Raw genomic sequence first — 18,766 nt, forward strand, 5'->3', positions numbered from 1 at the left:
GGAAAAAATAAAGATAACTTACAAACTCAACGCAGAATAAATATCTCTGATAAAATCCAAATTGTGAACTATGATTAGATATCCCTAAAAATAATCGTAAATCCATCTTGACAGTATAATTAAAATAAGTAATTAAAAACTTTTATAAAAAATATACATTTTTAATTAGAATATTAACTATTGTTGTTTGACACTAAAATATTATTTAGATATGTAGGTTTTATTTTTTAATAAAACCAGTGGTGGCGCCATCTGACTTAAAAATATTTATAATTATCACTGTACCTCAAATGAGTTTCGCTATTTTTTGTAAATATTTAATAGAAAAATATTTGAATCCGTTTTAGCCTCAAAAACTGTTTCGGAGTGACAACTTATATTTACTTTATAATAATACAAGTTTGATATGAACTTTTAAACTTTGTGTTTTTTTAATTTTTTCTAAATAATTTAAAACGTGAGGTAAATTGGGATAAATATTAAAAATTGTAATTTTTATGGATAATTATCAAGTCCCTTAAATAATGAAATTTATTGGTCTCCGCCATATGGTTATTTAAAATGTAAAATTATTGGTCTGCTATTTTCGAAAACGTTCAGCGTTTTAAGCGAAGGGCTGACCACTATCGGTTATCGGTGTACAAACCCGAAGCTTTGACTGTACTAAAGTTATTTCATAATCGATAACCGATTTAGCACTACCAAAGGCTGTACTCACTGAAATCGGTGTACATTATTTGAGGAAGTGGTTAGCCTCTCTGTTTTACCCGCTGATTTCTGATATCCTTAACATCGAGTGGCCGTGTCGACGTTTAAAAGATTTTGCGTTTATCTGACCTATTCGTTAAAACAAAATGGAGTCTCATGTTTAAGCTCTACAATTATATAAATTCATTTTATTTAAAATTAACTACAAGTTCTTCAATTATATCTCTTCGGTAATCTGATGGCTAATGAGTTCAGCTTCTCTGGCTAGTTCGTGAAAAAGCGAAGACGAATCTTGGATGAGAATTTCCGGTTTGTCAAATTCAGCAACAGACCCTTGATCGAACACGAGCACTCTAAACAGAAAGAACAAAAACAATCGACAATATTTAATTGTGGTTTTGCAGGTGTATGACATTTCCTGATAAACAAAGATCAAGTTTTATAACCTCTTCATTTTTTAAATTTTATTTAAAAATGTATTTATTCGATTAAATGTTTTCGGTTTCTACTTTTTCCTCAACACATTTTTATATTGTAATCAAAAAAGATTTAAAAAGGATTGAATTAAAAACTTTTTAAGTCTTTGAGGTATGTAATAACATTAACTAAAATATTTGTAAAACACCCTACTCGGAACCTTATTCTAAAATCTGAAACTTTTAAATTAAAAATATCCGTTAACCGTTTTTAATCACGGTTTAAGGTTTTTAATCCGTGTGTAAATTGTAAATTAGAAATTTCTATTATAATCATTGGGAACCTAGAAACAAGTGGAAGTACAAGACATTGTCAAAACCACTTTCAGCTTTATGGTTTCATTGTCGGTAAAGGTAGTCTATTGAGAACTTATATAGCACTTAACGCTTCTTACATTATTTCACGTAAGACTTCATCTGGTTGTAAAATCTTGGATATACTAATATAGCCTTGCTCCAAATTTCAACCTTTGGCGATGAACCATTTTACCTGTCGTAATCCATAATGGTGTTAATGCGATGAGCAATTGTCAAGATGGTACAAGAAGCGAATTCTGTCCTGATGGTAGTCTGAATAAGTTCGTCAGTTTCCAAATCCACAGAAGCTGTAGCTTCGTCCAGAACTAAGATTTTCGCTTTCCTCAGCAGAGCCCGGGCCAAGCAAACCAATTGTCGCTGACCGACACTAAATACAATATAAACCATCATCTAAAGGGTCAATTGTTAAACGACCCTAGATGGCGTTGTGAAAACAACAGCCAAAAAGCAAGCTGTCATGAAAGCGTGGAAAAAAGAAAATAACTTTAAATATGAAATACAATACAAATTATTCTGCCCAGCCGACAGCGTTTTTGAAAATTAGCGTTTGGAAGATTTCTTACATAAACGTGATCAATCATTATTCTTTGTAGTTAATTTTAACTTCATTTACTATTTAATATATTTAAGTAAAATTTAAGTTTGAACCAATCGAAATAATATGCGTAACCAAAAATATTTCTTCCCCAAATAAATTCGTCCTATAAAATACAAAGCGTTTTATGGAATTTAACTAAATAAAAATACACTAATATGCTCTATAACTTATAACTCAGTAAAAAACCTGCTCAAATTATTCGTTTTTTTTATTTCACTTTACATATTTGAATTCAATATCAATGTATATGGTTTCTTAGAAATGTTAAAGTTCTATAACATTATAAAATTTAATCTTGTTTCGAAAGATAATTTTTAGAAAGTGGCTTTGTAAAATATTTTTTTTCGAAACGTAAATCCCTAATATTGGAAACAATACCAATCCTTTTACAGTGTCATATCCTTAACTTGAGGTTATGGCTCACAGATCCGATTTCTCAAAAACTATTTATGTGCCATAAAAAAGAAATACTTATATAATATTCGGTGTTTTAGAAATAAAGGTTTTTTGTAATAAGTTCAGAAAATTTTCGTCTTCAATTGTATCGAAAATAAATCGCTAATAATAAAATAATTTTAAGATCCCTGAGAAATCAGAGAAACCAAATTCTTATGTTAAAGCACCAGAATCTGATGAGCATATTTTATCTCTTTACAAACCTCAAATTTTTTCCGCCTTCCTCAATATCGTGGAGCAATCCTTTGTCGAAAGCCTTGACAAAGTGCTTCAAGTGAGATTGTTCCAGGGCTTTCCAAACTTCTCCATCACTGTGTTTCTCAAAGGGGTCCAAGTTCAGTCGCAGAGTTCCGAAAAAGAGAACCGGGTCCTGAGGGATGATGCCGATCCGGGAGCGAAGGTCGTGAAGGCCCAGCTCCAGGACGTTCCTGTCGTCGATGAGAATCTCTCCGCTCACGGGTTCAATCATGCGGAACAAGGCTAAAGCCAGGGAAGATTTGCCAGCGCCAGTTCTTCCAACTACTCCAACCTAACGTAACAATGTGTGTTACTTAATTAAAATTATGAACTTATTTAATGTATGACGTTACAAACTAAGGATACTAAAGGAAAAAATGTGTTTATATATTCCTTTTTAAGTTGTTCGTTCAAAATTAATCCTATAGCCTACTTTTGAAAAGAGCTTTTATAATCAGGCCGATAAAAATATTAATGCCAATTAAAATATCGTATGAAATATTTTTATCAAACTAACGATGATAACCTTTTATTCTTTAAGTAGTTATAACGGTTTTAATAAATCTTGCTGTAAATCTAAATATATGCATAAAAAGGCTTTCTGTAAACTTCACTCCTTTTCCTAATTTGTTTAGTGCACTGAAAAGTATTTAGGAATTCAATACTTCATCGAATGGTTTTTGAATTATTACTTTTATCAAGAATGTATTTAATTAGTCTCAGGGAGAATTATTATGTCTAGATAATTTTAAGCGTTTCTCCAATTCCACCCGTTGGGGCCCCCGGTATGCTCCTCCGCTTAAAACAATCCAAAAAATACTGCAATCTCATTGGTTCCTTAAAAATAATGTTTCCCGACACGATTGACGTAAACAGCTGGCGAAAGTTAAGCAAAAATAAGACCGCCTTCTTTTTATCCCCCCCCCCTCCTTAACGTGACGGCGTTAGGGCCTCAACGTGTCCGTGGATAGTCTCGACATATTCATTCTCCCCGAGTATAAATAAATACATTCTTGCTACGCGATAAAACTTAAAAAAAAACTATTTGGCTAAGTTTATGACAGTCCAGAAGTGAAAAGTTTTCACCCAAGTATGAGAAGGAACTCTGTTAACAATTAAGCATAATATCAGTAAAATTATAAATATTTAATAACCTTTTCCCTCGGATTGATAACGAACGATACATTCTTTAAAACCAAATCCAGCTCCTTTCTATAGCGAGTAGAGTAGTTCCAAAAAACGATTTTCCCGTTTTGCGGCCAAGATTCATCTAAAAGAGATTCCGGCCTATCCCACTCTGCCTGCACATGAAAAACTATGTAAATTTCTACTTCATAAAATTTTTGATTTTTTCATAGCTACAAATATGTAATGGTCTAATTGCGCAGTTCTCATTTGCGCAGTTCCCATTAGCACATATGCGGATGCGATTTTTCATTGGCAGGTTTTTCATTTTAACTTTTTTTATAAGCGCAGTTTTCCACTTGCGTAAATATTTTCCATTTGCATGGTTTTCGGTTTGCGCGGTTCTCTCAGAACTTAAATAATATATATAAGCCTTTTTCTTAGGAAAAAAGTATTTCGTGTCGTTTTTTTTGTCATATCTTTGTATAGCATCCAGCTGAACTGCTAGTGTATGTTTTATGTTCGGTCGTGCTATAAATACCAATAATTTTCATGTTTTTCTACGGTTAAATATTTTTCGTTTAACCATTCTCTAGGGTATATATGTTCAGTGGAATAGCAAATCGACCTACTTAGGCGTTTCGGCTGAGAAGAGATAGAAGTATTTGTTAAGCTGTGAATACGTTTCTCGGTTCGAAGGAAAAAATGCAGCTTGTAACAGTTGCAACAGATCTTATTCACTTGTATTTTGGAGAGGTTAAGCTTACATTTAGGTGGAAAATTTAGCAATCTCAGCGGGACCTGTGATAAAAATGAGCGTTTATTTAAATGTAATTTCGTATTTCTCAGGGGACAAGAATATTTTGGTTCATTTATGACTTATGTCACTTCAACTTTTACCTTCACTTTTTTAATTTCATTATATGTGATTGGCAACCCCAGTATTGGTCATATGTTAATCGACTTTTCCGACGTCAAGTTAGATGAGAGCCATTGGGAAAATATATGGTCGTGCTTTAAAGGGAGTATTTACTTTTAACTTTATGGGGAAACCACGAATTTCACATTTATGCCACCAGGTGTAACGTTAACTAGTAATAATTGGCGGTAGTGACGTTAGAAGGCAGACGATTTTTCGATTAATTTAAAGGCCCAGACTTTTCACTTGGTTACTATAAGTTTGTTTATGTTAGGTTAATATGAAGGTGGACAATACTTGTTTCGTTTTGGCTAGGTACTTTTCTCTAGGTCGTGTTATAGACGGCAAGAATGAGGTTGCGGTCGCACCATGCGCCCCCAGCGCTCAAAGGAAGTGAGTGCCCGGCGCCAATACATTGCGTATGATACTAAAGATTATCTCACATTTCAAGCGTAGTACAGGGTAAAGTTCCGGTTGAGTTAAGGTTCGGTTAGGTTTGGTTAGGTAAGGGGGCCACCGCAAGCTTAGGCTAGGATGGGTTAGGTAAGGTGGCCACCGCAAGCTTAGGCTAGGATGGGTTAGGTAAGGTGGCCACCGCAAGCTTAGGCTAGGTAAGGTAAGATGGATGCCGCAGGTCGGAGCTAAGCAGATAATATTTTCCTCCTAGTCGAACGGCCGAGAAGCTGCGATTCGCTGTTTGGATGGAAATATATTCCCAATAAAGTAATTAGACGAACGATATTTCACCTGAGGAAAACATTAAAATCATAGGTATTTACAGCGCGACAGGACCTTAATCGAACGCTAGCAGTTCAGGTGGATGCTAAACAAGGTTATTAAAAAAAAACCCACAAACAGCCCTTTTTCAAAGTAAAATAGCTTAATACGCAATATTAACGTCATGGCTTAATATACAATATACACGTTATGAGAAGCCGGTCCAATGGAAACCCGCTCTAATGAGGAAAATGAGAAAACTGCGGAAACGAAGAACGGCTCAAATGAGAAAACTGGGGAAATGGGAAAATTGGCGCAAATGATAAACTGCGCTATTGGGAAACTGCGCAAATTCACAGCATTGCAAATGGTCAATGAGAAAGTGCGCAAATGGGAACTGGGCGAATGGAAACTGCGCATACGGACCCAAATCGCTAGAAACACGTGGAAGATCTAGCAGAACCCGGTTAAACAGTGTATCAACGGGCGCTTTACTATCATTGTTCATGGCCTTAGTACAAAAGTGCCTGTTCATGATATTATGTAAGGCAACGAAACGCAGGTAATCCTAGATCATTTCCACCAAATATTAAATAGAGTGATAAAATTTGGTTTTACTTCTGGTTTTAATTGGGAATATTCAAATATTCTTTCAAGTGAAACAAATGAATTATCCAATACAGGCACACTACTGAGCAAATGAGGAATAGAAAACACTATCTAAGAGAAACAATATACACTAAGTATTGACAAAACACAATTACTGTTATCCGGACAATTTAAGGTTAGTAAAAACAATTAATATTAAATATGATATTTTAAGATCAGCGTATCTACAATTGTAGATACGCTGATCTTAAAATATAATGTTGATATTATTCTGACAACAATTATATTAATTTACTTATGCAAAATCATGTTCTGACGAGATTAAGACAACAGTCCTTAAATAGAAAGGTTGGCGTTGATCATTAAAAATTTAAGCAGGGTTAAAAATTGATCAAGAATTAAGGTTTCATTATCCATGGTGAAAATCGCTCACTGATGAAAAATGGCCAACAAAATGGACCCCGTAAAGGGTAATCTATACACACTTCCTGATAGTTGTGATAGCTAAAAAATCCTATTTCGCTATGTTGGGACCAACTGGCAGCCCAATTTGTGTTACTTCATCTATTAGGTTTCGCTTCTCATTAATATTTGGCCTTTCTTCAGGCTTTGTGGGAATAAGTTCTAGCCACAGGACTCCATGACGTTCTTAACTCTTATGATTTAAAACATTTAACGAAATTCTTACCAAAAACGTGAAGTAAATTAAATAAATGACTTTCGTCTAATTCTACGATATGCCGGTGAAATTTTATTTTGTTTTAAATAAACAGCTATAAAACATTGAATTTCAAAATCTCAAGTGGCTCTTAAGTTGAAATTAAGATTTAACATCAAAATAGGTCTCACTAATATTGAGGATAGGAATTTGACAAAAGAGAGATTTCCTGAATTTCAAAGTTGAAATTATCCGCAAAAGGGGGCGCTATTTTTGCGAACACGTACGACAAGAGTGAAACACTTTTGCGATAATAACTTTTAACTGATCATATTTCGGTGGAATAAGAGGCTCTATTATGGAAGAAGTGTCTAATCTCAATATAGTGCGATTTTCGATAAGATATACTTGATAATATCAACCTTTAATTTTAAATTGGTGAACTTTTGCAATTGTTTTAAGATCTAATTAAACGGTTCAAATTGGCCAATGAATACCGTGTAAATGTTTAATAGTTCAGTTTCTTACCACAGTAGTAGTGTACAAAATATATCCAAAGGAACCTGGAGAAAGTGAACCTTTGGCAAACGTTGCGCAGAGTGTAGCGACGAATTGAATTACTATTCCGAGAACTATCATTCTCACCGACAGCCACCTGTTCAAAAGAAATGCATTTATATAAAACTGTATTTCTCCTTTTTTAGGTTCGGGATAACAATGGCCAACGGGTTACACATTTTGTATATTAATAAATAATAATATTTACAAAAATATAAATTTTGATAATGCCGGAATTTTTTAAATTCCGTTTGAAGTTTTCTAACGTAAATATCCATTTAAGCAAAATTCGAACACCATGAATAGCGTAAATCTGAGAAATTCAGTATATTTTTGATCTGTTTTTGGGGAATAAATTGTTTTCTTTTGACGTATCAAAGTTTTCTCAAAATCATGGGTTCACATAATTCACGTTTCAATTTCAGCTAGGGACCAGTATAATTTGGTTATTTTTTCTTTTAAAACTTACCGCGACGCGTGTTGCAAATGGTAGTTAACAGATTCACTCTTGTTAATAAGTGCGAACGCTGTTTGCGTAAAAATATCCGTCGCTCCTAAGGACCGAATGAGGGTGGATCCACTCAGAGAGTCAGAGAAATGCGTGAACAAAGGAGAAGTTGAAGTCGCGGCCAGACTTTTCAGTTGACGATTAGTTCGCAAATAAAATCTCTGTAACGAAATTTAAATATTATACTCAACGATTTCATATAGCCCAGAAAATATTTCTGACTTTAAAGGGAATTCTTAATGTTATGAGTCAAATTTCAAACTGTTTAAATGATGATTGGGAAATAACCTAAAATTTTTCTTTATTTCTTGTGTTTGATATTTTGTTAATCCTAAGATTCATTTGATTTAATATTTTTATCTGCATTATCTAGAAAATAATTGAAGTTGTTAGTAAATTTGTCTAGAACATAATCTCTCTATTACTTTGTCTTACAATTTAACAATTTTGACAAATTTTTACAAAATAACAAACACCTTATGGTAAAGAAAACAGAACGTCTTCCAAAGAAGAACCCGACGGGAAAGTGTCCAGAATTGAGGCGGCGTTCCCACGTTGTATAGCGACGGCTATGCGTTGAATGAGAAACGCGACAGAGCGTTTTTCACCCGTCAAATGACGAATCTTCCGACCGATGGCATAAACCATTAATATTTGTCCAGAAAATTAGGTAGATGTTTGATACTTTAAAGAACAATTTGTTAAAAAACGAATATTTATTTACGACCTTGTATTTGGTTACTTCAAATGTAGGTAGCGCTTATTTTCTGGGTAATCCATTTCTAAAACTGAACTGGAGGAACGCGCTCATTAAGTGAATTTAGATGTTATTTATCGAATACTTAGATTTGAAATACGAATTTTAATGAACTAGAAAAAATATATATCATAGGTGATAGTTTTGCAAAAGCAAATTGTAAAGGTTTCGAATAGAATAAACAAGACTACCTTTTTTGCAAAATTCAAAAACAAAACTTATACAATTTCGACTTGGCAAAGGCCGAATCTAAATAAAAAAACTTCACGGATCAGTTGTTGTTGTTGTAAACTTGATTGAATTTCTTTTATTTCTTCAAAATATAGTGACGTTGACATCAACAGTCCTTTCTAGAATAACACATCTGTCTGCCTTATATACAGGGTGTTTTTATTTTGCTCGAAAATTTCATTATCATTCTTTCAAATCAAAAGCTAAAGATTTGGGTTAATATTCGTGTTAAAAAAGTTCGAAAAATGAACAGGTGTTCTTAAATTAATGCATTTTTATGGATGTAAAAATAGACGAACACTTACCAAAATTATGAAAAAGGGAATCGATGTAACTGCGATAGCCAAAAGAAATAACGGCACTTCAATAATTATTGCAATTGCTAAAGTAAGCAATTTCGTTGTGGTGAACATGGTGACAATAAGGTTATAAAGAATAAGTTGATCCACTTCTTGCATGTCTTTTGAGAATCGATTGATAATCCGTCCAACGGGTGTCGTGTCGAAAAATATCAAAGGAGATCGCAGCACATTCACTAACATATTGGAATGAGTTTTGATAGAAGCCTTCAGCATTCCTACAACTGTAAGTCCAAACGCGAGTAACATCAGCACTATATGCAGAACGGTGAAGCCGGCGAACCAAATTACTCTCTTATTCGTTTCAGACTGCGACTGGACATTGGTTGCATTATTGTAAGGGTTAACTGACTCATCACTCCAAAGTAACAACCAATAATTTGTAACAACAAAAACTGCTTGACAGAGAACGAAACTGGATACAATTGTAAAACACCAACTGAATCCAAGTATTTTAGCACACATCAGAAAAACTGAAAGAAAAACCTGAAAATACCACTTATTAAATTGTGTAATATAATAACATTGGGTCATTCTTTATGGTATTAAAGTTATCATGCCCCCGTTGGTCAGAGGGTTCAATATGAATTTTGTTTTTGTTTCTTTTCTAGTAAAACTACGATAAAGAAACTTGTAGGCTAAAATATTAATAAATAAGGGTTTGTTAAGATTTTGAAGCTAACCCCGGGGATTTTGAAACGTCTAAGACGAAAATGAAAGAGACTACTTCTTATTGAGTGATTCTGATAAGAATCTCTCACTTTGTAGAAAACAAAAAAGAATAGTTGGAGTTATTAGAATTAGGGTATTTTTGAATATTTCCATTTATAATTTAAATTTGTAAAATCCGTCGGCTTTGTATTTGAATCTTCCATAAGAACATGAAAATCTTAGGAACATAACGGACTGACCATAATATTCAAATATTATTTTCGTAAATGTGATATGTATCTAATAATCAATTTCACATTAAAACAAGAGATCATTTTCAGCGATTATGTCTAGCCATTTAAGGTCATGGTTTTTTTCAAGTATAACGTTGAAATTTATAAACCAGAAACATTTTATTTAGAAGACAGGCTTCAATTTTTATGAAAAAACTTATTAAATCTTAAATGCACATTAATAATCTGAAAATGGCTTACAGATTTGAAGATGTTCTTCTCTTTCACAATAATTTTTTTTCCATTTATTGTTTCGAGATCTCTTACTGTTGTTGGTTTTAACACGGCTTTAATTTCATCCTTTCGAGGGTTTTGTTTCCTGTGCGAAAATATGAATGGTAACTAAATATTGTTAAGCATAACCGTTATTTCAATTAGTTTATGTGCCAGGTTAAAGGTGCATTCATTTATCTGTCCAAGAATTTATATTTCGATACTGGCCCAACTTAGGAATAAATGATATCATGGAAATTCTTTAATTTTAATTATTAAATTTAAGCTTACTTGTATCCTTATTAGTACCAGGTTTAGTAATGACTTTCAGTTTGATATTTTTAATAAAACGTATTCTGTTCACTGCTCTGTTAATGTTTTTATAGGAGTGCTGTGTCTTTTGAGTTACAGATAACATAGCACATAGCTATTCCAACGAGCGGAGGCTAACTAATAGAATGGTGAAACCTCTGTTTAGTTAGCTATTCGAACGAGCGGAGGCTAACTTATAGAATGGTGAAACCTCTGTTTAGTTTTACTTTCTTCAAATGAGTTTTAACAAGTATAGTTTGATAAGCAATATAAACAAGAAATATTTAAAAAATTTCAATTCGCGTAGATTTTACCGTCACATTGAAAAACAATCGATCGAAAAATACTTATAATAACTGAATTGTATAAACATATTACCGTTTATTTAAATATCTAAATGCGTATACATATTTCTTTATCTCAAGAGAAATTCCAGTCTCTTTTTTCCGTTTAGTAAATCTCTAAAAACTATAGGCTGTTAACATTGTATTCTTTAGAACTGAAATTAAAACTAGAGAGAATATAAATTCTATTAGAGTGGCGAAAATGTATTTTGTTATGGAGTAACACGCTTTTAAAAAATGGCGAAGAGAGCAATATTATGTTTTCAACCACCAACGATCGAAATAAGAAAAATAAAACAAATGTTTGGAAAGACCTACTTTTAATCGCAAAATTCTGGCAAGATATGACGTTGTGGCGGCACTAGATTTAAATACTAATACTGGTATTCTCAAACAATTGAGTTGTTTTTACCTCTCTGAGGGAACTATAATTTCAAAGGGGTTTTACAAAAACTCGTTTAGCTGTTAGCTCGCGTGGCATAAAGGGTTTGCCACCACCCTCCTACGCATTGTAACCCAGCCACCTGAATTAATGGCTTTTAATAGTCGCTTGATGGCTTAGGCTTAAGGTGGTGCCTTGGGAATTAGCGAAGTTGATTATTTTTGTAATTATTAATATTACAAACACTTTGTCTGTCTTGAAATTTGGTAAAACGTTTTCTTAAACGCTTTTATTTCTAAATCCACGTATCTCTTTTTTCGTGGTTTTCGTACATAGCTATGCTGTTTTCATTACGTTAATTCGTGTGAATTGTGTTTTGTGTTTCATCGTGTTGGGGCGTGTGTTTCTTCATTTCATGTTGTTGGATGATATGTGTATTTGTGTTTTGTATGTACTGGGTAACTACTCTCCAAGTGGTTATTGACTTTTGGGATGGAACGAGTGCTGAGGGTTACGGGAAAAGTCTCAATGTTCAAATGGCTGGGCTTCCACCATATTTTTACGGTATAAGTCCCCTTCGGTTCGCGCTCCCGTCAATGTAAATAAAGGAGACGCGGCTGCTCGATGGAAAGAGAATGAGTCCGACTCCGAGTCTATTCATGGATTAACTAACTAAAGGATGTACCTCAACGCGAATAAAACGTTAGCATTGTGTTACGAACGGCACAAAGCGCCTGCAAAAAGCATTAATGGAAAAATATAAGTTTTCTAGACCACAACAAATCCTTCACGGGGTCGACGTGACTCACCACGTTGTTTTAGATTTTGTTCGCGTTTAGAGATTTTGATCACTTGGAAGCAGAATAATTTCCATGTTTTCGAATCATACGTTTGAATTATTGGGAATATCAATAACATTGAAAATATATTTAATTGAAGGCCGGTTGAAAAAAAAACAAATCCCAAGAACAACTTGGCAAGTAGTTTTAGAAATATCCTTTTTTATACACTAAAGCTTTTAAAAAGCTATTTGCGTTAGAAATTGTTTATAATAATGGTTACCACAATTTTAAACCAGCCTTTAATTAAATATGTTGTTGGATCGCTGTCGAAGTTGCGTTATTAAAAATCGCTTGATGCATTTTAGCTGTTTCCCAATTTCGACGAAAGTTTGTAAACGCGATAACTTCTCAACCGTTGGTTGTAGATAGATAATTTTTCCACTTTCTAAATATGAATCAACCATTGTGAATTCAAAAACGCGCGAGTCAGTGCCGTAGATCCAATATTTAAAAAGTTGTCAAAAATGAGTTTTGACGGTAACCGCCAAAACTATTTATTTTTGGCAGACGAAACCGATAAATAACGAAAGATATTGGAAAATAAATAATAGTTGCAATTGGTTTCATCGATCTATCTATTATAGTTTTCTAGCAGAATTAAAAAGAGGGCAAAAATTTCACCTGTCGAAGACTTTTTAAACAGAGTGTACATAAAGAAAATGTATTTATTTAATCAGCTTAAGGTAAGATATTATAATTTTCTAGTGTTTTATACATAAAATTTTAAAAAAACTTTAAGCCTTGGTGAAGTGCTTAGGTGAGATAGAGGGAATTTGAGGCTTTTGTTCTATTTTCAATTTCATATCTAAATTATTGGGTGTGAAAAGTTACTTATTATTATTCTATTAATAGAAGATGGATTAATAACAAATGCATCATCTTCCTCGAGTTTGTCAGAGATGGAACCAGTACTGCTGGCACCAAATTCTAATCTTACGCCAAAAGGTAAATCATTGCCGAAAAGGGCTTTACAAACTATCAATTTGTAAGTAATCCTCAATGTAAAGTTTTTAAAAAGTGCTCAGTTATTTTCTTTACTAAAATATATTTTATCTAAGTTCATTATATATTTTAGAAATGTTGGTAGCGATGTAAATGTTCAAGGCATAAAAGAAACGAATGTAATTGTTGATGGTTTGGAATATGTGTCAGTGTTTTCAATAGAGTTCTCTCTAATCCGTCATTACTTTCAGAAAAGCAATACAACGCTAAATTTCAAATAATTTGGGAAAGAGCCAAGCTTTCTCTTAAATTACAATTCGTAGGATTTCCAATAATGGAAAATTATCAGAGGATATTTGACTGGATACAGAGTCTGGACGACTCTAGTAGTATTTTCAAATTTCTCCATGTAGGATGTAAGGTTTTATTTTCTCAAACAAGTAACGAGAAGGTTAATGGTAAATTTAAACAATTATTGACAACAATGGGCATTGTGAAAGCCGTAGAAGGTTGCCCAAACAGTGAAGTACTTTTAATCTAATCAAACCATAACGAACTTGAAATTGTGATAAAATGTTTACTCTTATCTATTTTAAGGTAGAAGACCAAATCGTAGCTGCTCCGTCACCTACTACAGTCAAAACCTTAAAACCACAAGTGTCGAGTTTATGATTAGCTTCCCATATCAAGGAATCAAGTTGCTCCGAATATAAAGAGTGAGTGGCAAAATAACTGAAAGGATACTTGAATCCTGAAAATAAACCTCCAAGCATAAATTGCAGTACATGAGAGAAGTTTTATTCCTGATATATTTCAGTTGAAAGGTTGGATAATTTTCTTCCAAGTTGCTTAGTTGTGTATAGCTAATTAAATCTCCTGAATCTGACGAAAAACTAAATCTTCCTCAATTTTTATTTCATCAAGAACTAGGCTAACAATATTCAGTATACTTTGATTTGACAATTTGTTTTCCTCAACTTTGTAATTCCTTTTTCTAAAGATATCAGCGTTAAAACCAGGCTCAGAAGCCAAGTTTGATGCATGACGACGCAATGCGCTTCTTGAAGGCAATTGTAATATAACAGATTATTCCGTTATGTCGTAAAGAGAGCAGGATTTGTCATACATATATAGACACCATTGGATTATAGTTTGGTACCATCGCCTACGCTTTGCATGCTTTACTTTTAAAATGTTTAGTTGAGTTTTCAAGAATTAACGGCCAAAATCATCAGTTTCATTGACATTTTCAATTAAATAATGGGCTGAATTTTTTCCAGAATATCGTTCAAGAAGTCGTGTTTATCATCGTTAAGATCTTTTCCGTCGTCTTAAATCTTCTTTACAAGCTTCCGTCTCGTGCGTTTCAATTTTACCTCTCCGTGTCTGTCTGTCTATCTGTCTGTCTGTCTGTCTTTGGGTCTGTCAGTCAGGCCTGCGAACGCGTTCGCATTTTTGGGGCCAGGTTTAATCATTGCGTACCCAGTTTCTTAGAATCAGGGAAAAGGTTTTTCCAAAAGCGCCCTCTTTTTGTCATTTGGTGTAGTATAATTTTTTAAACGGCCGGGATTCGAACCCGAGCCCGCTTGCACGACAGGTGAGCGTTCTACAGAACCACCTATACTTTAATTCACTGTATTTTAATTACCTTACGCTGTTAGATAATTCTACTTTTGACATCTTGTTCAACCTTTTTTCGGAGTTTTGCTTTTTCGTTCTCCCACGAACTATGACACGAAAACTCTCTCTTTGTTTAATGCAAAAGAAACACCGTTGCTTCCTATTGTCTAGCACGAAAAGAGTGCAACGTTTACTATGAACTCCTCCTTTAAATTTAAAACCCAAAGGCTCGCTACGATTCAGAAAGATAATCACATAATATTCTTCAGTGTTACCAATGCAACGCTTCGTTTGAGACAAATGTTGGATAACTTTAGAGAGTTCATTGACGTCACAAATTGTTTTGGTTAATTTTGCAAAATACTAACGTCCGACAAACATTGACCACCAACTATATAATCTATTTCTAAACTTGCGTTTATGCTTAAGCCTAAGAGAGTGAGGTTTGTCTCTTCGCATATCTTCCGCGCCTTGAAATAATCTTCAAGTTTGGTCAAAGACCACCCTAGAGGTGATGAAAAAGTTTTAAATACTGGTGCTTCATTATTGGAATGACCCAAAACCTAAAGGTGCAAACGTTACATTAATGTTTTATCATAATTGAATTGGAAATATTAGAAATAGAAGACCGTTTTGATTTATATCAAGGCTACTACGAAAATTATTTTTATAGCGCAGGGATATTTGTAACAGAAAAGTTTATTTATAACTTATTTTTTCATTTATTTATAAAAAATATATTACAATTTTAAAAATAAAACCTTGTATGTAATAAACATAACCACTTTTAATAACAAAACTGAAGAAGCAAAAGATGTGAAATGTACAACTTTTCGTTTCAACCTACTGCCGCCTACAATTGTACAAATACAGTTCGAGATCTAACGCTCTACTATTTACTATTGGAAAGAGCGATTGATTGAGAGTCAAGCGCATTATGTTCGCAACATTTTTGGCTGATGAATGAAGTGACTCTATTTACCCCCCCCCCCCTTGAAGAAGATATACTGGGAGCTAGACTGGGCCTGGGACAAAGAGGATTATTTAAACTCCCCTCCCCTCCGTGGTGATTAGTTTGTGAATCTTTGACCTTCACGCGTATCCCCTCTTCTACTTGACGCAGTTTCATACAGTTTTCCCTACTTTGAGTGCATTGCTAGATGACAACAATTTAGTGAATTCCAATAACGGTCCAACTGCGCGCACTGCGCACGACGATTTATGCTAGAATGCCTGGAGCATTTCTAACTTCAATGAATTTCGACGATCTAACAAACCACGATTTGAAGTAAAAGAATCTACAAGTTTGGTCCCTTATTATCACCTGTAAAAGACGTGACCCACAATTTAGGGGGGGGGGAATATATTTCCTGAGGTTTTTTACGTTTGTCGTTTTTTTAGCTAATTATGGGTTTCTAATAAAAACAATCTTTGAATCTATAGTACATGAAACCTTTCTCTTGTCTTCAACATCTCTATCAAAAGATCTTTTACATACAAATAGGAGTTCGGTTCGTAAACAAGGACTATGTACCAAGCTTTCGTTCTCTTGCTAAAACACCGCGTATCTCTAAATATATAAAAGGAAAAAAATTTAAAATTTTGATTAAAATTGTTCTTTGTATCGAAATATTGGGAAATCGTGTCCAATGAATACCAACGGAGGGGTTCCATCTATAGTTTGTGCCACACGCCTATTACAGTGGAAATTATGATCAATGGCAGCTGGCATTATTTTCATACTGTATGCGTCAAAGCTATAACGGGGACCAAACATTTGATTATTTGTTATAATTTTCTAAAAATCCCGTGTGGCGAAAATTTACATTATATTCAATTTTTTTCATCAAATATGGCTTCATAACAAAAGAAGCGTCTAAGGCTTTACTGCCACGTTTTTCTTAGACATCAATCGATATGTAGGCGGGGAGTCATCAAAAAAAATAGACCAACCACTCGGTCTGATCAGACCAATATCTCCCGCATAGCTAGCGCATTCTCTTGACAAATTTTTGTCTTGAAAAGTTATACAGGGAACCTCTTCTATATAAATAAAAGCATTTTGTTCAAATAAATTCCAAGTTTCAATATTCTAGCAGTCGGGATAGGACCGGGATTACGTTTTTAGGAGGACGCTCTGAAAAAGTTGAGTGCCGTGTCCAGTAGTTAATACGCTCAAGGGAAAACTCTTCCGAGGAAAGGTATATTTTGCCTAGCCAACTTGTTTTTGCTTTACTTACATAAATTTAAATAATTACTGTTATATTTAAAAATAAATTTAAGGAAGTTTAATTAAAACTACTTGTATTTGCTATTATTAGGCATAGTAACGTTTAGGGACTTTTACGATGTATTTTTTTTACTCACATGGGCATTTTTAAAAGTGGGGTTCTGTTAGAAATGCTTAATTAATGTGGCTCCAATTATGGACTATTTTTAAGTTCTTGGGAGTATATAGCCAAACTCAGTCTAACGTTACTGCTGCTAGACTAAAAGCACCAAGATAACACAATAGGCCTTTCTATAAAGTATAACATACACCTTCTTGGTTAGATGTATTGGGCACGTCACTCGTGACGTAGAAATAACGTTTCACTATGTTAGCCCTGGGAAAATTCGACAAGTCGCCCTTTTTATAAAGATCTAACCTTCAAAACTGAACTGAACCCCTACGTATCTAGTGACGAAAACGATACATAAAAACAAGTTTGGCGAGCGTAATGACTTTATATATAAAGGCCTATTAAACGGTGTTTAAATTTTAATCATTTTCATTAAAGATGGATTTAATTTGAACTTTACCATTTTGGCGTGTAGAAGGGTAGATCTTTTTCTGTCTGGGCCAAATTATTGCTTTCTTCATTGGAAAATTCCGCGAGGAAATCCTTGAAATCATTATCTTTGGAGAAAATGTTTTCATACGTTCCACTTTCAGAGATCGTGCCGTCTTTGATGACGAACATCATGTCGACCTTCCGAAGAATCGAAACATCGTGCGTCACCAAAATTCTAGTCTAAAACAAAGCGAAAATACATTGTTTTGCCTAGAAAAAGGTTATTGATAGCAACATTTATCTCCAGGGCTACTAATAGATAACAAGTTGTAGAGTCCAAAACTGTCGATTGCTAAGTGGCTAATAGAACCATTGTTTTTTCTAAATTCTATAGCCCTAAAAGATAATGTCGATTTTATAAACTTAAGAATATTTATAAGTGAAGGAGATTAAGGGTTATCTAAGTAGTTTTAACAATAGTTGATTAAATAAGATTTTGAAATTTAAATAAGAATTTGAAATTTAAATAAGAATTTGAAATTTAAATAAGAATTTGAAATTTAAATAAGACGTTTGTATTAGCATTTATTAGCAAAGTGTCCAAAAAGTGAAGAAAACAAAATCATTACTATTTTTCTACTTAGCACCGGCTTCGGCGAATTCGAAATTTATTGCGACGCCCTTCAAAGCTAAAATGTGAGTCATCGGAAACAAGGTAAGTCACCTTGTGTTTAAGCAGTCCGTTCGGCCCAATCAGTCGGTTGAAGATGTGCTTTCCAGTATGAGCGTCCACTGCACCCAGAGGATCGTCCAGAAGGTAAATGTCTCTGTCCAAATAAACAGCTCTGGCCAAACTGACCCGTTGCTTCTGACCGCCGCTCAAGTTAATGCCCTAAGAGGAAAAATTGGAAAGTAACCTTCAGTCACTATCAATAATTAGTGCAACCGACATTTCCATTGATATTAAATTTGCAGAGTTCCTTCGTCAACGAAATTGGATCTATTCTATAGTCTTTGGTGTAATTACAAAACAACTTCATTATTACTTTCAATTTTTTATTTTTTCATTTTTTCTTCTTTAAAATATGTGCGTCAGACGTCTGTGCAAAGATTAACACAATTACCACGAAGACTTTCGGGCATTTGACAGTTTAAAAAT

The 18,766-nt window shown here is 33.8% G+C and overlaps 1 protein-coding gene across 2 annotated transcripts in view; it reads right to left on the bottom strand.

Annotated features, from left to right (window-relative positions):
* Window positions 1-867: 867 nt before the first annotated feature.
* LOC149939320 (ATP-binding cassette sub-family C member 3-like) overlaps window positions 868-18,766 on the bottom strand; it is a 57,675-nt gene continuing 39,776 nt past the window's right edge. The window contains exons 16-26 of one of the 2 annotated variants that reach the window (XM_090179826.1): window positions 18,332-18,499; window positions 17,636-17,847; window positions 10,380-10,497; window positions 9,181-9,720; window positions 7,849-8,048; window positions 7,350-7,476; window positions 6,173-6,274; window positions 3,948-4,094; window positions 2,760-3,085; window positions 1,675-1,869; window positions 868-1,061 (exon numbers count right to left, since the gene is read on the bottom strand). In XM_090179826.1, coding sequence (XP_090035952.1) covers window positions 926-1,061; window positions 1,675-1,869; window positions 2,760-3,085; window positions 3,948-4,094; window positions 6,173-6,274; window positions 7,350-7,476; window positions 7,849-8,048; window positions 9,181-9,720; window positions 10,380-10,497; window positions 17,636-17,847; window positions 18,332-18,499 — 2,271 coding nt within the window. In that variant the 3' untranslated portion in view covers window positions 868-925. The remainder of the gene's footprint in view (window positions 1,062-1,674; window positions 1,870-2,759; window positions 3,086-3,947; window positions 4,095-6,172; window positions 6,275-7,349; window positions 7,477-7,848; window positions 8,049-9,180; window positions 9,721-10,379; window positions 10,498-17,635; window positions 17,848-18,331; window positions 18,500-18,766) is intronic. The other variant, XM_090179827.1, reaches the window with a different exon arrangement.

Source organism: Leiobunum rupestre, chromosome 6 (genome assembly GCF_980474605.1).
Source record: "Leiobunum rupestre chromosome 6, qqLeiRupe1.1.hap1, whole genome shotgun sequence".
Lineage (NCBI taxonomy): Eukaryota > Metazoa > Arthropoda > Arachnida > Opiliones > Sclerosomatidae > Leiobunum > Leiobunum rupestre.